Consider the following 25,459-nt stretch of genomic DNA (forward strand, 5'->3'; position numbering starts at 1 on the left):
TCTTTCATTCCCTAAAGAGACCTGAGAAATTCTCCCCACTCCAAACAGATAGACATAAGCAGACAGCATTTCAGACAAAAAAAAAGTTTATTTGACTTTATTGAGGGAGCAGATGGCTCCTTTATGAATGTCTAGTCAAGCAGTGGCTGACTTTTAGAGCCTTTTCTTCCTTCTAGAGCCCCCTGGTCCCTCAGTCCTACTTTTCTCTCTCATTGGTGAGCTCTGAGTCCATGCCTTCTCACTCTCCATCTTTGGGGCCTGACCAACTCTCTCTTCTAATGCCTTCCTATTGTTCCCCTATCTCTATCCTCCATAAATAAATAACTTAATTTCCCCCTTCATAAATAGTCCCCCTTCCCTGCCTCCAGCCATCCACCCAGGCTCCCGCATGTGTCTGTTCCTCTTCATGTCCAGGTCGAGGCCCCACCTAGACCAGTGGGGCAGAAGAACAGCTCTGTGCTGGGAATTTCTAGGCAGGCTTGAAATCTTCAGTAAATATCAGGGGTGGTTCTGGGAGCTGCGGTCCTCTGGAGTACCTGAAATGTCTTCTTTGAGAGCTCCAGGTGACTTGAGTGGGGAAGACATGAGACGATGGATGGAATGGGAAAAGGAGAGGTGGCAGTGACCCTTGAAATGGTCAGAATGAAGGCAAAATGGAGAGAACTTGAAACCATTTTTTTTTTTTTTTTCTTTCTGGATTTTCCCAAATTCTACAGAGCAAAAGCTCCAAAGAAGACACTACTGGGACTGAAGAGTAGGTGGGAGATGCCATCTGTGTGGGTAGATAACTGGTCTCCCCGCGTGAGCAGGAACACAGCCCCCTGGTACACTGAGCGCACCCAAGGTCCCTGTGGCCCTGGGCACACAGACTTCTGGGCACTGAGGAGAGGCACATGGAAAGGGTACTGGGAGGAGAAGAGCTGGACCTCATGGGCCAGGTAGAGAGGGGTGGAGATGGCCTTGGAGGAGCAGCCTTCCCCGGAGAAGACCACCTGGGAGTAGACGAAGTAGAGGCCACTGCTGGGGACCAGGAGGGAATTGTTGCTCAAAGAGAAGCCATGGCGGAGGAAGGCACGGTCCGTGTTGGCTCTCCAGCGTAGAGAGTTCTGCATGCTAGGGTCTCCTAGGAAGAACCACAGGGGGTGTGGGTGGGAGGGTCAAGGATCTACATCAGAGGTCTCCAACTCTAAGGATGCAGGCACTAAACAATTGCATTTCTAGGGGATGATTGGGGGAGAAGGAGGAGTGGGCTCTGTCTTTAATTATAGGGGAAGCTTGGGGGAGAGGTGGGGTGGATACTTGGGTCCCTGGATGGGGTTAGGAGGAGAGTAGGGCTACATGTCTGGGAGGTTGGGTGGAACTTTACCAACAAGGTGAGCAGCAGGTTTGAGGGTGCCATGGGCGAAATGCTTCTGGGGGTGCTGCTGAGCAGCCCGGGGAGCTGAGGGCCGGAGGCCAACACCAGGGAGTCCCTAGGGGAGAACAGAGTTGAGAGGACTCTAGGGATCCAAGCTGGGCAGGGCCACCCCTGCAGCCCCCATTCTCCTACTACCTCACCTGGGCCCTAGGCAGCAGTGCAAGCAGCAGCCCCAGAAGCAGGAAGAGGAGGTGGGTGCCATGCACCCTTGGGAGGTAGAGACGTCCAGGTGGTGTCATGGGGAGAACCTGCAGGGAGAGAGACAGTGAGTGGGGCGGGGCACACAGAGGAAGACAGACCTCCTGCCTGCCCACCTTGCAGAGACAACCCTGAGAGAGAGGGTGACTGACAGAAGGGGACCAGACACAGACAGGGAAATCCCAAGGTAAGCAGAGGGAGACAAAAAGACAAAGAGAGACAGGAAAGGAACAAAGGGACATTGCTGCAGAAACAGAGAATGGGTGACAGAGTCAGAGAGAAAGAGAATGATAGATAGGGAGATAGAAACCCGGAACAAACCAAAACAAAACCCACCCCAACCAAGGCCCAGGCCCAGGCAGGCTGGGGATCCAGCTGGGAGGTGCAGGAGGAACCAGGGCCCAGGATCCAGGTAGAGGGGCCGCTCAAGGAGATGGGGCAGGAGAGTCTCACCTGCTGTGCGGGGCCCCTGGGCCCGGACGCTTGGGTCCCTTTATAGAGGAAGCGGCAGTGGCAGCGTGGCAGCCAGCGGGCGGGTTCTAGGTCGGGGCTGGGGCCTGGGGAAGCCCCCAGGGCTTAGAAGATGCTGCTGTTTCAGTCGAAGGCAGGAAAGGCTGAGGCCTATAAGAGAACCGCAGGCTGGGGGCTCAGGCAACTGAGTTCTGGGAAAGGGAGTGAAGTCAGGGGAACTGTGGGCCAGGACAGCCCAGGAGCAAGGTCAGGCCTAGGAGTTCCAGAGAAAGGCAATTCGGGGAGGAGAAGGGGGAGCCACTAGGGTGTACGCTGGGGGCCTGGTTCTCTGAAGAGCTATCATTTATGACACCTCTGCATCTTCCGCAGATTACAGGCTTCTCTCTGCCCCTTCTCTTGTCCCCACTGCCCCCCGCTGTCTTTGTCCCAAATGACTCAAGTCACACTTGTGTACTTTCCAGGTCTTTTGGCAGGTGTCATATCCAGAAGTTCTATTATATAACCCCTTGCCTGGAACATCCTGATGTGTGCTGTTGTCCTGGCGAAAATGTTAATGGAGCCCCCTTACGCTGTCCAAACTGTCCTAATGTGGAAGATGAGTTTCTTTTCTTTCCTTCCTTCCTCCCTCCCTCCCTCCCTCTTTCTCTTTCTTCCTTTCTTCCTTTCTTCCTTCCTTTCTTTCTTTCTTTCTTTCTTTCTTTCTTTCTTTCTTTCTTTCTTTCTTTCTTTCTTTCTTTCTTTCTTTCTTTCTTTCTTTTCTTTCTTTTCTTTCTTTGTCCTTATACCCAGAGATGATGCTAGGCACTCACATATAATGAGGTTTCATTCCATTCCTGAAAGATGTCAACTGTCTTATGGCCACACAGATTAGATTTATATAATCCCAAATAAACACACACATTTGGCTCAATTTGGCAGACAACTTGCAAAGTTCTCTATAGGGGGAGTTTCAAAGTTCACATAGACTAAGCTTAAGGGTAATGACCTAGGGTCAGGTGGGAATGGATAAGAGATTTGTCTTGAACTTGCATTTGAGGTATCAATACATTATTTTAAGGAGCTGGGAGTGTAGCTGAGTGGTGGTAGCATGCTTGCCTAGCATGTATGAGACCCTAGGTTTGATTCCCAGGCACTACAAAAAAATTAAATAAAGAAAAATCATTCAGGATCGTTTTTCCTTTGTTTATTTAAGCACTATGCTCTACCACTGAGCCACACCAACAGCGACTTTTCTTTTCTTGATGTATAACTTAGTGTACAATGACATGCACCCCTCTGAGGTGTGCAGGTAATGAACGATTCCATCAGTATATGGTCATGGAGTCACTACCCTGTTCCACATATTTTCAGGTCCTCAGCAGGTTCCCTCATGGCTGCTCCCAGTGCATACCCTCAAAAGACAATCAATCACTCTCTGACCTCTATCACCATAACTAGTTCTTTCTGCTTTTGAATTGCATATAAATGAAATCACATAGAACTTATTCATTTGTGTTTCGCTTCTTTCACTCAACATTTTGTTTGTGAGATTCATTCATTTGGTAGAATATATCAGCAGTTTTTTGTTGTGATATAATATTCTACTATATAAATACAATCAAATACATTCTGTGTGTGTGTGTGTGTGTGTGTGTGTGTGTGTGGTGCTGGATATAGAACCCAGGGCCTCACACATGCTAGGCAAGTCCCTACCATTCTACCATTGAGCTATATCCCAGCCTTTCAGTTTCTTTTTTCTTTTCTTTCTTTTTCTTTCTTTTTTTTTTTTTTTTTTTTTTGTACTTTTTTGGTACCAGGGATTGAACCCAGGAACACTCAACCAGTGAGCCACATCCCCACCCATTTTTTATTTTTTATTTTGAGACAGGGTCTTCCTAAGTTGCTTAGGGCCTCACTAAGTTGCTGAGAATGGCTTTGAACTTGTGATCCTCCTGCCTCAGCCTCCCAAGTGGTTGGGATCACAGGCATGTGTCACCACACCCTGGCCAGTTTATTTCTTTTCTTCCTTGCCTCCCTGGAACATAAGCTCCAGGAGCACTAGTACCTTGTCTCACTTGTTTGTCACTATATGCCTAGTGCCTAGATCAATAGTTAGCACGTAGTAGGCACTCGATAAATACCTATTAAGTGAAAAGATGAATGAATAATGAAGTAAGCTGAACAAAGTTCATCTTTAGGTTTGTGGCTCAGATGAAACTTATTTTAGAGTCAGATTTAAGTTTGAGGTTAGGTATGGGGATAAGTAAGTTTCAAGAGTAACCCTAGAAACGGGGTTGGGTTGCTTTAGAGGATAAATTTTTAAAAGAATATATATATATAGGTTGTGAATCAACCTTTATTTTTATTTATTTATTTTTATGTGGTGCTGAGAATTGAACCCAGTGCCTCACACATGCTAAGCAAGCGCTCTACCATTGAGTCACCACCCCAGCCCCTAGAGGAAAAATTTTATTTGAAGGTTTATTGATTGGGATGTGCTTGGATTTGAGGTTAGGGTTATCTTTGGGGTTGAGTTTGAGTTGAGATTTGGGTTGAGGTTGAAATTTGAACTAAACCCAAACTAGATTTTGAGGCTAAGTTTAAGCATGAGGCTAATGTCATTTCAACCTCATTTGGAGGCCCAGAGATTTCACTGATTACTCCACAGAGACCACTATAAAGGCTGTATTCCCCTGAGTTTGGGCACAAGACTCCAGTCACCACCCCTCCCACCCAGGGAAAGCCCCAAACCAACTGTTGTCTTCCCCAAGAAAGAAACTGAATTTCATACAACCTCTGAAACTGAGATTGAAACCAAGATTGGCCTGTCTCAAGGAGCATCCTTCAGCACATTGCAAGCTCCCGTGACACTGAGCCTCAGCCCAGTTCTTGCTCTTCCTTCCTCTCTGTCCCGTGTCTTCTCATACTCCTCGCCTTGCTCTTGTCCCTTGATGTCCCAGTCTTCCTCTCTGACCTAAATTTTTATCTCTTTCTTACTGTTAATTGCAATCCTGTTTTATACTTAAATATGGCTTCACTGAAGTCTCTGGTCCATTAGCTCATACTATTAGAGAGGCATAAAGAAATAGGAAGGAAAAAAAGACCTCCATGGAAAGAGGAACAAGAGAAAGGAAAGGAACAAGGGCTAAGAGGGAAACCAGCACTGACACAAGGGATAATAAGATTAAAAGAACAAACTAGGCATGGTGATGCATGCCTGTGATCACAGCAACCCCGGAAGCTGAGGCGAGAGGATTACAAGTCTGAGGCCAGCTTCAGTAACTTAGTGAGGTCTCAAAAAACTTAGTGAAACCCTGTTTCAAAATAAAAAATAAAAGGGACTGTGAATGTGACTCAGTGGTTAACTACCCCTGGGTTCAATCCTTGGTACAGAAAAAAAAAAAAAAAATGCTGGTTGGGATTGTAGCTTAGTGGTAAAATACCCTTGAGTTCCAACCCCAGTACCAAAAAAGAACAAAACAAAACAACAGCAACAATTAAAAAAACAAACAAACAAAAAACCCTCAAAACAACACCACCAACAAAACCCAAAACAACTTCTGATGAATGTTGTGCCTGAGAACAACAATGTGCCCAGTGAAGAGCAGGAGGACTTTAGCTTTCATCCCCACTAGTCCTAGCCTTGCTACAACCCTCCAGATGAATCACAGCAGCAATGACAGTAATGATAAGATCTGAGGTGCCAGCTGGTATTATCATGATTTATAAAAAATGAATACAATCCTCTTCAGAAACTTGGCTTTTTAAAAAACCTGTTACTTAACAAGCTGAGTGAAAAGTGGCTCATGTACAAAAATGTTCATATCAATGTTTTTCACATCAGCTAAAATTAGAAACAAAGCAAAAGCCCATCAGTAGAAAACTGTATTAGAGGGTTGGCCTTGTGGCTCAGTAATAACAATGCTTGACTCCCATGCATAAGGTCCTGGGTTTCATTCCTAGCACTGCACAAACACAAAACAAAAACAAAAAAGGAAAAAGAAATCAGAAAGTGGTGCTATGAGATCATAAGACAGAATAATGTGGACAGTAGCAGGGAACTACTTTTAGATATAGTAGTCAGCTCTGGGTGTGGTGGCACATACATGTAATCCCAGTAACTCCAGGCTGAGGCAGGAGAATCACAAGTTAGAGGCCAGCCTTGGCATCTTAGGAAGACTCTGTCTCAAAATAGATAGTAATAAAAGGATTGGTGATATAGCTCAATGCCCTGGGTTCAATCCCCAGTGCTAACAAAACACCTGAAAACAAACAAAACCCCCAAGAGTTAAAGGCTTTTTCTTTTATTTTTATTTATTTATTTTTTTGTCCTGGGCTTCATATACGCTAGGCAAGTGCTCTACCACTGAGCCACATCCCCAGTCCTGAATGAAAATTTGAGAGCAAAGTATTCCAGATAAGGCAAACAGCTGAGGCAAAGGTGGGGAGGAGGGATCAAGCTGAGGGTATTGAAGAATGTAAGGTCGGTGAGACTGCAAGGGAGAGGGGGTGGGGAGGGGATTTGGTTTATATTTTAAAAGCTCACTGTGGCTCCCAGAGAAAAAACAAGGATACTAGTTAGGAGGCAGTTGCAGTCATGTTGAAGAAAAGATGGTGGCAGTCTTGGAAATGGAGTGAAGTAGACAAATTTGGGATATATTGTAAGGGTAGAATCAACAGGATGGATGGGAGAAGACTGGGAGATAAGCAGAATTCTAAGTGGGTGGGAGAGTCAAAAGCTCTATTTTGAATCTATTAAGTCTAAGCCTATTAGAATTGTAAGTGCCTGCTGGATATGAGTCGAATTTCAGGGGCAAGGTTAGAGCTAGTGACAGAAAATTGGGAGTTTTTAAATGCATGAAGATTGCATTTAAAGCCACAAAACTGGAAGAGACACCTTAACTTACACATTTGAATAGATGAGAAATTCCATAGAATGTTTCGACAGATCAGAAGCTGTAGGCAACTGGAAGAGATACCATATTATGCATCTCCATAAGACCTTGTCAAGGTATACATGCCCTGCTCAATAAATGCAACGCATCTTCTATTATGAATTCCAGAAGAAGCAATCTCCTGTTTTCATGTGCAAAACCTCCAGATTGTCTTCTGACACTGGGATTTAACCTCTGTGGATTCAGTTCCCTAGGTCTACTGATCTATTTTGTACTGGGGATTGAACCTGGAGATGTTCCACCATTGAGGCTACATCCTTTTTTTTTTTTTTCATTTTGATACAGGGTCTTGCTAAATTCCTGAGGGTCTCATTATGTTGTCCAGTCTGGCCTCGAATTTGTAATCCTCCTGCTTTAGCCTCCGAGTTGCTGGGATTATAGGTGTGCACCATTGTGCTGACTCAAATCCTTCCTTCCTTCCTTCCTTCCTTCCTTCCTTCCTTCCTCCCTCCCTCCCTCCCTCCCTTCCTTCCTTCCTTCCTTCCTTCCTTCCTTTCTTTCTCTTTCTTTTCTTTCTCTCTCTCTCTCTCTTTCTTTTTTCTCTCTTTCTCTCTCTTTCTTTCTTTCTTTCTTTCTTTCTTTCTCTCTTTCTCTCTCTCTCCTTCCTTCCTTCCTTCCTTCCTTCCTTCCTTCCTTCCTTCCTTCCTTCCTTCCTTCCTTCCGTCCTTCTTTCTTTCACTGAGGCTTGAACCCAGGGCTTTGCCCATACTAGCAAGCCTTCTACTACTGAGCTACAATCCCAATTCCTATTCCTTTATTGCATTTTTGAAAGTGCCTCCCTTTGGGCACTGTGAAAGCTGGTTTTCCCCTAATGATGTGACTGTTTGGTAAAAACTGCTCTTTCTCTGACCCCAGAACTAGGAGAAGTGGGGCAGAGGAAAGAGGTCTGTGTCATCTGATCTCTCCCTGGTTTGCACCTTTGCTACTTTGTCCTCCTCTCTTGAAGCCCATGCCTTTGCATTTGCCATGCTCTTCCTGTTTTCACAGCACCATCTTCTCCATCAACATCTTTATTGTTCTCTTAACTTGTCCATCTAGCTCAGTTTTCCTCTCATCCCCTACCATGGTCTTCAGTGACTTTAAAACCACACAAATCCCGTGAATCATATGCTCTGGCCACCAGTTCTTCAACTTTTTCAACTATGACAGCTTTACCATCTGTTTCTCTGCTCCACTTTAGTCATCCCTGAAAACAGTTACACCTTCCACCTCAGCATCACTCGAATGGTCTACCTTTTAGTAGCTTGAACTTTGAATTCTCCTTCTCATCACAACTGTCCACTTCTCCTATCCCCCTACCCACTCCATCAAATTCATTCTTCATTCTCACCCAGACCTCCAGCTTCTCTTCTTTTTTGTTGATTATGTTTAATACATATTACAGGATCAATAGTTTTAACTACGCTTTCATTGGCAGTTTAGCATTTCTTACCTACCTGCTATTCTACCAAGAGGACCTTGAAAAACTTGATTGGGGTAAACCCTGAGGTCTCATTTATGGATCTTCCTCCTTGGCACCAAGCATTGCAGGAGAATTGTGTCATAATTTAAGGGGCCTACCTCTCACTGATCCTGGCAGTCAAACTCAGAGGGTCCTCAGTGTAATTTCATAAAACTTTCCATCATTCTTTGTGGACTCACAATTGTTCTGCAAGTTATATTCTAGATTTCCACATTCCCATGCCTCTCTTATCTCTTCACTCTCAGTTGGTATTGTGATTGGCTATTTTATCGAGTTTAAGCCCATCCCATGTGGGTCTCCTTTCTTCTTTCTCCTTTACTTTGTTACTTAAGTTTCATCTTTCCTTTCTTCTTGACTTAGAGAGAAGTACTTTTCTCCTTTCCAAGGTTAATTCTTTCATCTGTGCTCATTCTCTCTCTCTTTTTTTTTGTACTTGGAATTGAACCCAGGGCTTTTTACCAATGAGCTCCATTCCCAATCCTTTTTTTAAAATTTTGAGACAGGGTCTCTCTAGGTTGCCTAGAACTTGGCTAAATTGATGAAGCTGGCCTTGAACTTTGGATCCTCCTGCCTCAACCCCCAAGTCTCTGGCATTACAGGTGTGTGCCTCTGTACCCAGTTTATCTATACTTTTTATCCCACTTCCTCTTCCCACCTTTCTTATACTTTCAGTATATTTCTCTCCTGTGCCTTTTCTTCCTTTTACAAACACATTCAATTTTATTTCTTGAAAACACAAAAATCCCTGGACTCTTTCTTCCTCAAATGTCTCACCTTCCCTTTCCGTGTGACAAGATCCTTTGATTAACTGCTTTTTTTTTTAGGAACTGGTAAGATTTTCTTCATCTGTTAAATTCGTGGGTAGAACTAAGAGATGATTCTTAGTTGTCTTCTGTATCCGCCACTCGTGCCCACTGCCTCCTTGGCCTCACCTCCCACTCATTCCTGAACTGTGTAAAATAATTGCCACTCCACTTAATGGAAATTTTCTTTTCAAAATTGGTAATCTAGTTCCTGAACTCAAAAGACATTTTCAACTCTTACTTACCAGAACTTTGAGGCTCCACATATGGCTGCCCTGTGTCCGCTTGCACATCCCTCCCTTGCCCTACTTTTGGGGCTGCTCTCCCACTCCCCTTCTCTTTTGGTTCCTCTTCCTTTGATCACCCTTTTGGCTCTTCTGGCCACACCGATCCTGAGGATCCTGTCCACTTAAAGTTTCAACCTCAACTGCAAGGGAGTGATGCTCAAACCTATCCCTCTAGCCCTAACTTTTGAGCTCTAAACCTGCTTGCTGAAAATTTCCACCTGAGTGTCATGCTAACCATCTCAAACTCAGTAGGATTCTTTGGGCACTTTACTACACTAAGCAGATGTACCTCCATTATTTTGTATTTTTGGTATTGAAGATTGAAACTAGGGTGTTTTAACCACTGAACCATATTCCCAGCAACCCCCCCTTCCTTTTCTTAAATTTTTAGGCAGGGTAAAAGATTTGAAAGGCTGATCTTCAACTTGTGATCCTCCTGCCTCAGACTCCTGAGTCTCTGGGATTACAGGCATGCGCCACCGTGCCCAACTTGCACCTCCATTATTATGTATAGTTTTATTGTGTATTGTTTGTCTCTCTAGAGTATAAGTTCTTTTATTTTTTGGACAGGGTCTTGCTAAGTTGCCCAGGCTGGCCTTGAAATTACCATCCTCCTGTCTCAGCCTCCCAAGTAGCTGGTATTGTAGTTGTGCACCTCTGGGCCTGGATAGACTGCAAGTTCTTTGACAGTGATTTTTTTCATTTATATGCATTGTCCTACTTCTAACAGGTTCTTAATAAAAATGTATTGGTTGCCCTTGGGTCACCAATTAATATATAGAAAATGCCTGCAAAAAAAATTTATTGGTTGAATGTCAGAAATTACATTCAGCCATGCCTTGATTTTTGGTTTAGGCCATCTTTTTAATCTTCCAGGTTCAAAAATTTAGAGTAGGATATCTAAGACTTTTCTCTTTCCCCATTCTCACCATTTTTAAAAATTTTATTTATTTATTTTTTAAACTCAGGAGCACTCTGCCACTGGCTACATTCTGAGTCTTTTCTGTTTTTTGAGACTGGGTAGCACTTTGTTGATGCTGGTCTGGAACTTCTGATCCTCTTGCCTCAGCCTCCAGAGTAGCTGGAATCATATGTGTATGCCACTGTGCCTAGCCAGTTGTCATGTCTTAATGTCCCCTCAATGTTTATAGAATCTGTTCCATCCTTTAATGTCATTTGGACTTAAGGAGAAAGAACACAAGTTTGGAGTCAGATGAACTTAATGCTAATTCCACCACTTTTTAGCTGTGTAGCCTTAAGCAGGTTCCAACATTATTTATTGACCTTGGTTTTTTTTCATCTGCATAATGGGGTTCCTTCATCTGCCTTTGGACAGATGGTGGTGGTATAGGGGAAGGAAGGTGTGTTCGATCCCTTTATTCACCCCTCTTAAGGGGCATAGGCCACACTCAGATAACAAAAAAGACAGGAAAACAAAACCAACCAAACAAACAAAAAACAACAAAAAACAGAAAAAACCTCAAAAGACAGGTTAACAAGGGAAAAGCATAACAAATTTATTTAATCAAAATTTTACATGACACCAGTGACTTCAAAAATGAGGAGCTAAAGACCAGGGAAAAGTGCCCATTTTTATGCTTAGAGTTGATGAAGAAAAATGAAGAGAAGAAATGTGACTGGATAAAAAAGAGTATGACCTGATGGGCAAAAACAGGAAAACTCAGCAGGCCTATTCAGCTTCTTGGCCTGTCCTGTATTCCTGTTCTTAGGTTTGGGGCAGGATCCCTCTGGAATGAGGGTTTCATGAACTACTACTACCAGAGAACTTCTTTATGGCCAGCTCTTATACAGAAAGGGTGGTGGGGGTGGGTAGGCTAGAATATCATATCTAGGTTTTTATGGCTGGCTTTGTGAAAGGATTCTAGTTTCTATGACCCACTTTGGGGGACAGGAGTCTGGTTTTTATGTCTCCCTTTAAGAGTATGACAGGACAAGAGAAGGGCAGAGAGCCTGGCTTCTGTTGCCTGTTTCCTTCAGTTAAAAGCACTCATTCAGCATGCCAAAGCATCATACCTTGGGGTATCATGTCCTGAACACCCAACAAGATTACTGATGGTAGGAAAAGGGCTAGTTCATACCTTGTCAGTGTTCAAAAAGAGTGATTTTCTTTTTACTCCCACGTGCACTTCCATGGTGCTCTCCTGATCTCCCTCTTCACAGCAGTTCTCAGGGTCACTGCCGCAGGATAAAGCCCAAATTCCTAACCTTGGCTTTCTGTGGTCCTTTCTTTACCACATGCTTCCTTATATGCTGCTTCTACCTCAGGACACTCAGCTTGTCCTTCCCAGTCTCTGGTCAAGCCACTTTGTTTACCTATGAAGCCTTTCCATGCCACCTCACCCACTGAAACCCCATCGGTTCTCCAGAGCTTACGCAGGTGCGCTCTCCATCCTCAGTGCCTCCCTATTCTGTATCCAATGTGCCCTACTGCAAAGTTTACTTGACCTGCTTCAACTAGTTAATCAATATGGGTCTGCCTCACTATGGGACTGAAAACTTGAAGCAGAGTTTGTATTTATCTTAGGGATACATGATGCTCAGCTGAACTGCACTGAACAGAACCATTCCCACAGCCTTTTCCTAACATAACCCAAACCTGTCTCCACCCCAATCCACAGACAGACCCTCTGGAATCTCACTAATCTCATTCTCAACCCTATTTCTCAAATCGAAACCCAGTGCATCTTCCACTGACACCCAATTCCTAGTTCCAGCTTGACAGCAGGGACACACAAACTTCCACCTCCCCAGTGTTTCTCAGTAGGCACTGAGTCACCCTTGGGGGATCCCTGCGGCCCCTCCCAGCCCCCACAGGGTGGACAGGATGCCTGCTATCTGGCACCAGGGGGTCAGAGGAAGCCAGGGCCTCTAGGGCTCAGTATTTTTATCAGCTTAGGAAACAAGAGACACAGAAACGGAAACCATGTGGTCAGAGAAAGTGAACAGCCCTCATCTCAGGGGAACCCCCATCAGGGCTGGGGGCCAGACACCAGGGAGGGATGCTGAAAAGAGAGAGGTCTGGGGGCCCATGTGTCAGGGGTTATCTTGCTTTGGTTTTATGTAACTCGTTCAGAGGAGATGATGATGTACTTAAAAACTAGAGACATCCGAGTGGAAAAACAAATGTGGACACATAAGTTTTTTCTCAATTGCCATCTCAGGGACCCTAGTCCCAACTCCCCCCAACTCCAAACCTGGGCTCTTTGCATGCCACTTCCGAAATCTCCGGTCTGTGAGAGGAACCGGACGGACGCCTGGGTTGCTCACAGTTTGAAGTCTCTTCTCTGAATCACAGCAGCTTCCTCTCACAGGATCTTTCTCACCAGCCCTCCCCCCTCCTGTCCCAGGACATCTGCCTGGTTCTCTGAAGCCTTGGACCTCTTCCTAACTTCAGGTTTTCTGTCTTCTCCAGGGTCTCATGCCCATCCCATGTTCCCAGTGGCTTCCCCTCTCTGTCCTTTACCACCCTCCACTTGCACTCCTGGGATCTCCTGTGTAGACCTGGGCTTGAGTCTTGACGATTTAAGTTTTTTATTGGGAATATTCTGATGTAGACATGCACATACCAGTGCACACCTGTACTCTCTCCTTTTAGTCCTGCCCTTTCCTTCTTCAAGTTCCCAGTTGTGTTCTGGGTGATGGCAGTAGGGTTGGGCCTACACTTTCCTATTTCCAGGAAGTTGGAGTAGGAGCTAAGTTCAAACAGTGGGAGGGATGGAGCCCCCTCTCTTCATGGGAATTCTTAGTCCTATTCCTCCATTCCTCAGGAACTCAATTATGAGTTTTGGAAAAGGAGATGTTCATGTGACAGGTCAAGTCAGGGCTGTCTAGAGATAAGACTGGGTTTGGGATGGGATAGAAATTGGATGGGAGAAGGCTCCAGAGGAGAGATGGGACTGGGAGTGTAGAGGGTAGACAGCTGGGAGCTTCAGCAGCCTGGCTGGCCACGGGTGTGGATCTCTGGTTGCCCAAGAACAGACAACCCAGGTTACATAATTTGGCTCTTTCCGCCTCCTTCCCCTGCACCTAATTTTAGCAACTGAAATTCCCTCCCCCACAGGGCTTTTCCTCCATTCATTTTGCTTCTATCCTCCATTCTCCCCCAGTCTCCTCAGGGTCCCCCAGTCCTAGCTGCCCCCTACTCGCTCATTCAGTGACTCAGCAAAGGGAAAGCCCTGTGTTGGGGGGAGGGGGTGTCAAGTGGGGAGGAGGATGTGGTTCTGCTTGGGTAGCTGGGGGCGGGGTAGCTGGTGGTGGAGGGAAACTTTGTTCCTTTTTTTTTTTTTTGGCCTCTGTTCATATCTGTTTCTCCAGCTACAGGATGCAAGGATGCAGAGTGGACAGAACCCCAGTGTAGGGAGCAGAGTGATGAGGATGGGGGGAAAACTAGGCCTTCTGAGGGCTGACCTTGAGGGCAGGCAAGCAGGGGGCTTCTGGTCTCCAGCTGATGGCACATATCAGTGCGTGCGTGCTTGTTGCAGTTGTGTAGGAGCTGTGGGTTTCGGCTGGCGGGTGGGAAAGGAGATGTCATGGGTGATGAAAACCATACTGATGGAAAAAGGCAGAAGAGACTCTGGAAGTGAGATGTGGAACCAAGTCTTATTAGGAAGTGGCAGAGTCAAGAGCAGTGGTAGAGGCCCATATGCCCCCCACCCCCGCTAGTTACAAATTTCATTCCCACCCATATCCTCTCCACGTGGCATCTGCCTCTTCCTTGTCCGTCCCCATCCCTGACCTTACCTTTCCTTCTGCCCGCCCCTGAGCCTGCATCCCCACAGTTTCTTGTTCTTTCACTAGGGTCACTTGAGGGCCTCTGCGTGGCGATTGAGGGCCTGAGAAAGGGCTGTCACAGCTCCCATCACACGACCCAGCTCCCAGGTCTCAATCTGGCTCCGGAATCGCTGCAGGAATCGGTCAGGGTGCCAGCGGACCTGCTGAACCCTCAAGTACCTTCTTAGAGCTCCCTGTTCCTCCAATGGCGGACCCCTGGCCACCAGGGCTGCAGCCATGGCCTCTGGGTCCCCTCCCCCAGGGCAGGGCCAGGGCACATCACCAAAGCGCCAGAGGTTGCCCCTTCCCGCCCCTCTGGGGTGCTCTGCTCTGGGCCCAGCCCTGGCTGGCTCGGACCCTTGGTCCCCTCGAGCCTCTTGGGCCCTCCTGGCTCGGCTCTCACGCAGTTCTTCCTCCTTGGTTCGGGCTCGCTCTCGGAAGAGACGCTGTTCCTCCTCCTGTTGTCGCCAGCTGTGACTGGAGCCCTCAGCTCTTGGGGGTCGGCAGGATCCCTCTACTTCCCGCTGTTGCTGTTGGCGCTTCTGGGCATGTTCCCGGGCCATGCGGTCTGACCAAGCTGAGAAGGACTCGGGTTCCTGGGTCTCACGGGAAGCATCATCTGGTTGGGAAGGAGGATAGGCTGTGAGAAGATGATGGGGCAGGAGAGGCAAGGAAGTATGGTGGGGGTTGGGGGCAGGCAGAAGAGCCCAGGGTGAAGCGTTCATGCAGGGGGACTGGAAAAATGACCAAAGAGGGAAGGGTAGCTGTGGAAGGCAATGGATTCCTCACCTTCAAACCTCCCAATGACCTCCTGCCACTCATCCTCTAGCTCGCCCTGCAGTTTCTGTCTCCATTCCTGCTCTTTGGAAGCCTCATCTTCTTCCTCCTCTTCAGCAGAATCCCATGGAGGGCCCCAACCCAGAATTTGCCCAGGAGTCTCCCCGTCCTTATTCTTTATTCCCATTGCAGAGGGACAGCGACTCAGCAGTGGTAAGAAGAAGTCTGTGTAGGCTATGGGTGGGAAAACAGAGAGCAGAAGTTAGCTAGGACTTTAAGTCTTGGCAGGGCCTTCATCTTGAATTATGCTAGTCACTCCCTTGGTCTTAGCACAACAGAAAGGATGGTCCACCTGGATGCCTCGAGTACTAGGAAAAAAACATTCCTGACAAATATTCACTGATAGATTACATGCATTTTAAGTGTGATAGTTTAAAATGCTCTGACCTGTGTTCCCACAAACTATTTTGGTGGACTCCGAGTTCTACTGTGTCAAATGACATTTTTTGGTTCTCCCTCCAGTTAGGGTTATGTCAAAGTTCTTTCACTGTGTTTTCACTTTTGGCTTAAAAATGTTGTCACTACATATTCTCTGTTGTGTTTCTCACCCCAAACTATAGATAAGACTGGTAAAGTATCTGAAAGCTCTACTATGTACCACTATATACAACTATATTTCATATCACTTTTTTTTTTGCGGTGCTGGGGATTTAACCCAGGGCCTTGTGCTTGCAGGGCAAGCACGCTACCAAATGAGCTATATCCCCAGCTCCTTCACTTTTTTTTCTTATAGCAAGTTTATTTATTTGTTTTTTTGCAATGCTGGGGATTGAACCCAGGGCCTCTCACATGCTAGGCATGCACTCTACTACTGAGCTACATCCCCAGCCCCTCATATCAATTAAAAAAAAAATTTTTTTTGTAGTTGTAGATGGACAGCATACCTTTATCTATCTATCTATCTATCTATCTATCTATCTATCTATCTATCTATCTATTTATTTTTTAATGTGGCATTGAGGATTGAACCTAGTATCTCACACGTGGTAGGCAAGTGCTCTGCCACTAAGCTACAGCCCCAGCCCTCACTTTTTAATAAACTGAATAAAATACATGTTCTCAGGGTAATTTCTCTCAGATATCCTTACCCAAGAGACAACAGAAATGAGGCAAGGCCAGCAATGAGTTGAGCCACAGAAACATGGCCAGGAGTCAGGCAGGTGGCACACACCTGTAATCCTAGCCACTCAGGAGGCTGAGGCAGGAGAATCGCAAGTTTGAGGTCAGTCTGGGCAACTTAGCAAGATCCTGTCTTAAAATAAAAGGGCTGGAGACATAACTTAGTGGTAATATATGTGCTTAACAAGTATGACGCCCTGGATTCAAATAGAAAGAACAAGCTCTTTCCAAATGACTGTTCACCTAAGGCAGTGTAAGGGGCCTGAGACAGAGAGCCTCTCTCAGGAGCTGGTAGGAAACAGAACAGGGACTGACATTCCCAAGCATCCCTCTTCTTGAAACCTGACTTCGCTACCTATATTCCAGAGTTAGTAGCGTGCCATGTTACTTGTTTCACTCCAACTCAGGCACCTATTCTGAGCTAAGCTCACTCTCTGTGACCACCAACCACCTCTTTAACTCAGAGGACAAAGGAAGGTGAGTGAGACAGCCTCCCTTCCTGTGGACCCTTTTTTCCCCTAAGGTAAGAGAAATGGGTCAGTAGGCCTTAAATCTTTATTTGGTGGTGCTAGAAAGTAATGTTTACCTGGTAGAAGGATGGCACAGGGAAAGGGTTGACCTGTCACTGCCAGAAAAGCAAGAAGACAGAATGGGTCTTCTGGGTAGCTAAGGCCTCAAACTACCCAAATTATATCAGGGTGAGAGAGTGGGCACTTCTTACTAGTGCTGCTGTGACCTGTCACAAACCCTCTTGACTCCCACCTAGCAAGTACCTGGTCCTGTCTTTCAACTGCTTATTCCAAATAGGGCTTGCTGCAGGGGTGTGCATGTATGAATGTGTGTGTGTGTTTGTGGGGGGTGTTCCTTAGACTTGCATGGGTTTTATCTTTAATTCATAGATTTTAAGGAGTAAGGCTTCCAACTAGAAAAACAACTAGTAAGGTATGCTAGAGAATATCAAACAGTCACTACAAATGATGTCTGTTCGTGAAAGAGTTGACTACAAAACTGCTATGGGATCTGACAACTGTTAGAGAGAGAGAGAGAGAGAGAGAGAGAGAGAGAGAGAGAGAGAGAGAGAGACACACACACACACACACACACACACCAAGAAGGGTGGAGGCTGGAACTCAAGAGGATCATTTAAGCTCAGAAAGACCAGCCTTAGGTGACATAGTGAGAATCCGTTTCTAAACAAAGAAAAAATTAAAAAAAAAGAAGAAAAAGAGAGACAAAAATCCTATGATTGAAAAAAAAAAAAAAAAACAGATTGGAAGAAATTAAGTAAAAATTCTCATTTCTGGATAGTAGGACTACTGGTGGGTTTCCTTCCAATTTTATTTAATTGATATTTTAATGTGAAAGGGCTAAGACTAAATAGAAATTTTCTTTACTTTTTAAAGAAGGAATAAATAATAACTACTAACAGTTTGCTGCTAAATTATAACTACTAACAGTTTCCAGTCCTGGTTTGGTGTACATAAATGCATAAAAATGACAAATTTACTCAAAGATATGTGAGCCACACTTTATGTATTATTTGACAACTTGTTCTTTGCAGTTAACACCTCATTCATATTTTTCCGCAGGAATATAAAACCCACTTCATTCTTTTTGATGACTGTGTAGTTAAATGTTCCACTGTGTGTACAAAACAAATCTCCCCACCTCTAATGACAGACTTTGTTTTCAAAACTATTGTTCTTATACACATATCTTTGGGGACTTGTTACAGTATTTGCGTGGGATAGATTTTCAGAAGTGGAATTTCTGAGTCAAAGAACATGTGCAAAACAAAAAAGGAAAACAAAGCAGATGTGCCATTTTGCTAAATTGTTTTCAATATTTGTTTGTGCCAAGAATATATAAATAAGCCTGTTTTTCTTTGCCAAAAATATGTATCAACTTTCCTTAAAATTTATTTTTAATTGGTGTATTATAGTTATACGTAAAGGTAGAATTCATTGTTCATACATTCATACATGCACATAATATAAGTTGGTCCATTTCATTTCACCTATTCTTTGCCTTTCCCACCCTAGCCCCTTCAATGTTTAAAATTGCTATTCTTTTTTTTTTTTTTTTTTTTTGTGGTGCTGGGGATTGAACCCAGGGCTTTGTGCATGTGCGGTAAGCACTCTACCAACAGCTATATCCCCAGCCCCTAATATTGCTATTCTGACATTAAAAAATGGTTTAATTATTACCTTCTTTTTAATATATTTGTCTTTCTTCCTTTTTTTCCCTTTGTACTCCTGGGATTGAACTCTGGGGTGCTCTACCATTGAGCTACATCCCTAGTCCATTTTTATTTTTATTTTTTATTTGAGAAAGGGTTTCACTAAATTGCCCAGGCTGGCCTGAACTTGTGATCCCCTTGCCTCACAGGTGGCTGGGATCGCAGATATGTGCCACTGAGCCCAGCTGGCTATTACATTTCTTTTTGAATAACTTGTTCATATCTTTTGCCTACTTTTCCTTTGGAAGTTATATATATATATGTCATACACACATATATATATTGTGAGTCCTTTATATAGTATATTTTGTGTGTTAAATACATTTTATATTTTCTCCTGTATGTCTTTTAAAGTTTTTATGCAGTTAAATTTCTATTAATATTGTCTTATCGGCTTTAATTATTATTATTATTTTTGTACTGGGGATTTAATCCAAGGGTGCTTTACCACTGAGCTACCTCCCCAGCCCTTTTTATTTTGAGACAGGTTTCACTAAACTGCTTATAGCCTTGTTAAGTTGCTGAGGCTGGCTTTGAACTTGTGATCCTCCTGCTTCAGCCTCCTGAGCTGCTAGGATTACAGGAGTGTGCCACCATGCCCAGCTGTATTACATTCTTAAGAAGGCGTTCCTTGTTCTAAGATTATAAAATATTACCTTGTATTTTTTCTACTATTTTACTATATATTCATATTTATTTTTAGAAAATTAAAAAAAATTTGGGCTGGGGGGAATATAACTCAGTGGTAAAGCATGTGCTCAGTAGGCAGAGGCCCTGGGTTTAATTGCCAGCACAAAAAGAAGAAAAGAAAAATTAAAAAAAAGAAATTTTTAAAAATTCAAAAAAGTATACAGTGCAGTACTGAATGCTGCTGTTCCTATCACAGTGTATGTTGATATATTATTATTACTACCACATCATTTTATTATTACCACATACCCATCATTATTACCACATACTGCACCATTATGCCTGCTATATCATCATTTCATTTACTGCACCATTATGCCTGCTATATCATCATTTCATTTACTTTTTATTTTTAAATTTTATGTAGGTATATATGTATGTATATATGTATGTGGTGCTAGGGATTGAACCCAGGGCCTTGTGCACGCCAGGTAAGCACTCTACCAACTGAGCTATATCCCTAGCCCATCATTTTAATTAATTAATTAATTAATTTTTTTTGCAGTGCTGGGGATTGAACTCAGGGACTTGTGCTTGCAATGCAAGCACTCTCCTGACTGAGCTATCTCCCCAGCCCTCCATCATTTTATTTTTAACAAAATAAAGCCATCACAGATAAAGCTGGTTTTCTTTCATACTGTCTTCTAAGTTTTATTTATGGGAAGGGGTTGCAGAATTTATTTATTTTTACACTAATAAATTACATATATTAGTTGTTGATGGATCTTTTTTTATATATTTATATGATAAAGCACTGTACCACTGAGCTACAACCACAGCCCCAGAATTTATTTTTATAAGAAAACAAGGTCTCACTATGCTGCCCGGGCTGGCCCCTAAATTCTTGGGCTCAGTCTTCCAAGTAACTAGGACTATAGGGGAGCACCACATGCTTAGCTCTGAAATTTCAAGTAGGTGTGAGGTAGGACTCTTTTTTTCTCTAGATACGTCAAATGTTTTAAGATCACTTATTAAACATTTAATCTTCTAGCATTTGAAATGACACATTTATCATCAATTTATCAGTATAGATCAATGTTTCCCAGTGTTCATTAGTTAATATGTTATACCTTCATACTGGGAAAATACATAAGAAAAACTTTTGTGGAACAAAAATCTACTCTCTCCTAGCAATGAAGGCACTGCTCCTTCCTCACCCATAAAAAGACATGATTTCTATCTTAAATACTAACTGGTAAAAACAATGTAACTTTTTTTTTCTTTTTTGTGGTGCTGGGGATCAAACCAAGGTCCCTGTACATAGTATCAATGAGCCACACCCCAGCCCTAAACACACTTTCTAAAAATGTCAGTATCATGAATGGGCAGAGTAGTGTGTGCCTGTTATCCCAACTTTTTGGGAGACTAAGGTGGGAGGATCATTTAAGCCCAGAAGCTCAAGAACAGTCTGTTTAAAAAGGAAAAAAAGTAGTATCAAAAGTTTATATTGAATGAAGATAAACTGAGGACCAGAGGAGGAAAAGGTAAAAGTGGGTGAGGTACTCAGAGAGGGCTTCAAGAAGGAGGTAGGGCTTGAGCTGGGAAGGGAGGATAACACTTAGCAAAGTGGAAATTAGGAAAGGCAACAGGCAAGAGACACACAGGTTTATGAAAGACAGCCACACAGCTGGAGTCATGGGTCTGTGGCTGGGTAGCAAGAGGTAAGGCGTTGGAAAGGCAAGTGGAACATGAACCGGATGCTCAGTCATTGTAAAACAGGGTCAAAGCTTATTTCTACTGTGCAGATTAAAGTGAGTAATTGATATCGAATGTCTGGTACTGTGTTGGCACAAAGCAGAAGTGCCGTGAACGTTACATTTAAAAAAGAATAAATAGGCTGGCTTTGGGTTTATTCATTTTGTAAGAGTGAGAAAATGACCCCTGCTTCTCAACATTCACTAATTCTTATTCTTTGTTGAGAATGGTTATTGTTTCCTTAAGATGTATTTATGGGTCTGTGGCAGCTAAGATCACTTCCCATAAAATGATGGGTTCTAAAAGGAAGTCATCCAAAGCTCAAAAGGTAGGAGCCCCTCACTTGCAAAGTATTGCATATAACTCAGACCAGCCATTCTGCATGAACTGGAGCATCCCTCAGACTTTACATGAGAATTAGGGGAAAAAACTACTGGCAGGGGATTGTGGGCCATTTAATCTGTTTAAAGAAGATCCTTTCATTTTACTAAGTCAGGGTGGTTTCTAAAGCAGCTGGCAGCTGCAGCAGGGTGGCCTCCTGATGCAGGTATTAGAAGGCCACCTTGTGGCAGAGTTGGCAGGGAACTGGGAGGAAATAAATCCTGAGAGGATACCAGGTTATGGGAGTGAAAGTGGTGAGCAAGTCCCCCTTTAGAAGACAATTACCTCTCAGCTGTGAGACTTCAGGCTAATTCCTAAACCTCTGGCCCCCCTTTCCTCATCTATAAATTGTATATCAATCTCATATGCTTCTTAGAATTTAGTACAATGAAGGAAGTGCCTACAACATCATTAGGGACATTTTCATTACTCAAAAAACTTTGAGTTATATAAAAATAACATACATATCATTTAGTGGGTGTCAAAACTGTACCAAATGTTTGGTTCACTTAGTCATCAGAACTCCCATTTTAGAAAGGCAAATTAGGCTCAGAGATTATGTTGCACATCTCCGTCCTTTGTAGAGCTTAGATCTATCTGGAAGCAGCTCTGCCTTGGGGTAGTCTGCCTTGTTGCCTTCCAAAGCTTTGCCTGTTACAGAATCAGCCAGCCAGTTAAGATACCTGTACTTGGTAAGCCACCCCTCTTTGTTAACAAAACAAAACAAAACAAAACAACAACAACAAAAGAAACAAGTTGGGTACAGAGACATATGCCTATAATCCCAGCTACTTAGGACACTAAGGCCAGAGGATCACAAATTCAAGGCCAGCCTGGGTAATACAGTATTTCAAAATAAGAGCTGGGGATGTAGATCAGTGGTAAAGTGCTCCTGGGTTCAATCCCCAGTACCAAAAATAAAATAAAATTTAAAAATGTCAGCCATCCCACTAATGTTAAGCAGAATGAAAGAAACGGGATTTTTGACCACATAGGGGTAGTGTGGGGGAAGAAGGGGTTCCTGTGCATACTCGGGGAGCTGGGGATGGAAAAATAGCAAATCAAATTAAATTAGCATTGTTCATCTCGACATAGAGGCTCTCCTCTAATGTCCTTACTCTAAAAGGAAATCTCTAGATGGAGAAAGGGGTTTCACCTTTAATTTTGGTAAGAAGGGTTATATCTCTACAGAGCTGTTTCCACTGCAACTGCAGTATAAAGTAGGTTCCATGTCTGTACCCCTCAGGGTCAAAGGTTTTTCAAAACTCAGATGTTTTTGAGATTCGATAGAACTGATCTCAAGGTACATATACTGTAGATTAGGTAGCCCAGGGAGGCCTGGGCAGCCCGAGTAACCAAACACATCAATGTTTCTGATGTGAAATGTCTGATTATTGACATCAGTAAATTTTTTTCTTTTTTTTTGTGGTTCCGGGGATTTGAACCCAGTGTCTTGTGCTTGTGAGGCAAGCATTCTACCAACCAAGCTACATCCCCAGCCCGACATCAGTAAATATTGACAAATCAGAGATAGCCTCACTTTAGTTCAGATTAGGTTTTTGTCACCAAATGAGTTTTGGTAGCAACTGATGAAAACTGGTTCTCAGAGTGTTTCTGAGTTTCAGAATTATGTGAAAGGGATTATATACTTGTTGATAACAACAGGAATAACCACTACCCGCATTTACCAAGTGCTTATCACATACTAAGTATACTAATTACACATTATGTTGATTGATTCTCAAAACATACGTCACAACCTGGATATTTTGAACATGGGCACAATCACTACATAATTCCACAATGTATAACACAGGACAATGTAATTAAGAGGGTGGACACTAGCTAATTAGGCTGCTTGGATTATAATCCCTGTTCTACAAGTGAATAGCTGTGTAATTCTGTAAATAGATTTAACTTCTCTGTGCCTAGTTTGCTCATCAGGAAAAATGGGGTAAAATAACTATACTTATTACCTAGTAGGATTGTTGTGAGGATTAAGTCAGTTACTTTATGAGAAATACAGAATATACAGTGAGGGTTGTTATTTTAAATCTGTACATTGGCAAACTAAGCCTCAGGACAATTTAATAACTTAATACTGAGCTATTAAGTATGCAGCTGAGGATCTGAACACAGGCAATTCAACTTTAGAGCCTACCTTCTATGCTATTTTTGTGCTAAATACAACCAACCAGTCAAGAAACAAAGTAGCTACTAATATGAAAAGATGTGAAATTTGAAGAGTAGATGCTGTTTTGGGAATGTTGGGCTCTTCAGACAATGGCATCTCAGTAATGTAAAGGCACAAACTATAGCCACATGCCAACCTTGTCAACTGCCTCCCTAGGGTCCATTGACCAAATAACCAGCTTGCTTCCCAGCTACTAGTTGGCCTTCACTTCAGATTTGACCAGTCATTCATGACCTTGTTCCCCACGAGGCTGACTCACCATCGGGGCCCTGGCGGGCAGCAGCGTGCAGCGCCGTGTCCCCATGGCGGTCCTGGTGGGCAGGGTCAGCCCCAAGGCGAAGCAGCAGGCACAAGGCAGGAGCATCATGGCGGGCACAGGCCCGATGCAGTGGTGGGGGCTGCCCAGCATCCACATCAAGACCTGGGTGTCGCTGGAGAAGGGCCTGGGCCCGGACCAGCCGTCCTGCAGACAAGTAACGACGGAAGCGACGCTCTCGGCGTTGACGGCGGGAAGTGGAGGCCATGGAACTCTTGGGCTGAGAAAGAAGGGAAAAAAGGCAGCAGTCAGGACTCCAGCCTTGGCTGGTCCCTCCCCCTCCATCTCAGACATTCCCTCTTGCTTCTCCTTTTAGTTCCCTGTTTCTTTTCACAACTTTAGTAAAAAATGAGGCCTATTGTGCTCTTATCCTTTACCAGATGATAAGTTCGAAAAAAATTTTTTAGTGGGGCTAGAATCACAGATTTAATTTTTTAACGTAAAATTTGAGAAAAAGATACATAATTTCCTTAAGGTTCAGGAGTCCAGGTATATTTAAAATTTGTTTATAATTGATTTTGAAAAAAAACGAATAGGGCTGATGGTGGAAATTTTACCAGCATAAATTTGAATTTAAAAAAGTCACAATTCCCAATAAGGATCTAGAAATTGAATATAATGTACCCGGCAGACAGATGTAGAGGCTTCTTCCTCTGGGACCTGGGGGGAGGGGTTACTCATCAGACCTTCCCCCCCCCCGCCCCCCAAGTACCCCCAGAGCTGTAGGCCCAAGGCCTGTGTTTAAGACGCTCGGAGAAGGGAGGCGGGAAGGGCGGAGACACTCTAGGCTGGCGGAAATGTCGCAAGCACAGACGCAGGTTTAGGGCGGAAATGAACTGTGAGGCGCATTATCGGAAGTCATTCCGCCCCGAATCGGTGGTTTCTTGGTCAGGCCTTCGGAGGGAAACGGCAACTTAAGATAAGGGTTCCACCTGAAACCGGAAGACAGTTTTAGAAGCGAGAAAAGGAGATGAGGCGAAGGCGGGGTGGGGGGGAAGGAAGGCTATTTGGAGGTTTATCCCTGTCCCCACTTAACTAGGAGGAGAGAGGGGACAGTTCAGTGATGGAAAGATTAAAAAGATAAAGAAAGAAAACAGGGGAGGTAAAAACAAGATAAAAATCATAGTGAAAATGCAAAACCAAAACCACGATGAAGCCAAGTACAGGGATAGATAAGTAGAGAAAAACGGACACGATAAGACATAAGAAGACAACCGTAACTGTAGAACAGGGCAGATGAGACGAGAGATTTACAGAAATTTGGACTTTGGAAACATGTAGGAAAAGATGGAGATGGAGGGGAGAGAGAATTAAGAGAAGCCCAGTACACCTATTCCCAGCACGCGTCGCATGACATCCTTACCTTCTCACCCCATTTTCATTCCCTCTGTGCCTTCTCTGAGGCCACTGATCAAATCCTCCTCCTCCCACCCAAATACTCCCAAATACTCCTCCCTTCTTTTCCCCTATTCCCATCCCTAGACTTCGGTGACTGGAAAGATCCTACACCTGCCGCGAAGTTAACTGGCAGGTTTGGGCATGGTCTCTGCTGCTCCCAGGCGGCCATTTTGGGTACTGCCTGAGTGAGAGGTGGGAGAGGAGGACTATCATCAGTGGGAGGATCA

The 25,459-nt window shown here is 44.0% G+C and overlaps 2 protein-coding genes across 3 annotated transcripts; both read right to left on the reverse strand.

Annotated features, from left to right (window-relative positions):
- Window positions 1-113: 113 nt before the first annotated feature.
- On the reverse strand, window positions 114-2,707 carry LTA (lymphotoxin alpha). 2 transcript variants are annotated; one of them, XM_079147884.1, is made up of 4 exons: window positions 2,069-2,707; window positions 1,558-1,665; window positions 1,367-1,472; window positions 114-1,123 (listed from the first exon to the last, which is right to left on the reverse strand). In XM_079147884.1, exons 2-4 carry the CDS (start codon window positions 1,654-1,656, stop codon window positions 711-713), a joined length of 618 nt encoding a protein of 205 aa, XP_079004010.1. In that variant the 5' UTR covers window positions 1,657-1,665; window positions 2,069-2,707; the 3' UTR covers window positions 114-710. The 2 variants fall into 2 exon arrangements, with proteins under 2 accessions (XP_079004010.1, XP_079004011.1); XM_079147885.1 differs by lacking the exon at window positions 2,069-2,707 and having other exon boundaries at window positions 1,558-1,801.
- An 8,357-nt stretch (window positions 2,708-11,064) lies between these two features.
- NFKBIL1 (NFKB inhibitor like 1) lies at window positions 11,065-25,334 on the reverse strand. The gene is made up of 5 exons (XM_079147883.1): window positions 25,198-25,334; window positions 24,459-24,766; window positions 23,778-24,054; window positions 15,153-15,374; window positions 11,065-14,982 (listed from the first exon to the last, which is right to left on the reverse strand). Exons 2-5 carry the CDS (start codon window positions 24,513-24,515, stop codon window positions 14,393-14,395), a joined length of 1,146 nt encoding a protein of 381 aa, XP_079004009.1. The 5' UTR covers window positions 24,516-24,766; window positions 25,198-25,334; the 3' UTR covers window positions 11,065-14,392.
- Window positions 25,335-25,459: the final 125 nt, after the last annotated feature.

Source organism: Sciurus vulgaris (genome assembly GCF_902686455.1).
Source record: "Sciurus vulgaris genome assembly, chromosome: 7".
Lineage (NCBI taxonomy): Eukaryota > Metazoa > Chordata > Mammalia > Rodentia > Sciuridae > Sciurus > Sciurus vulgaris.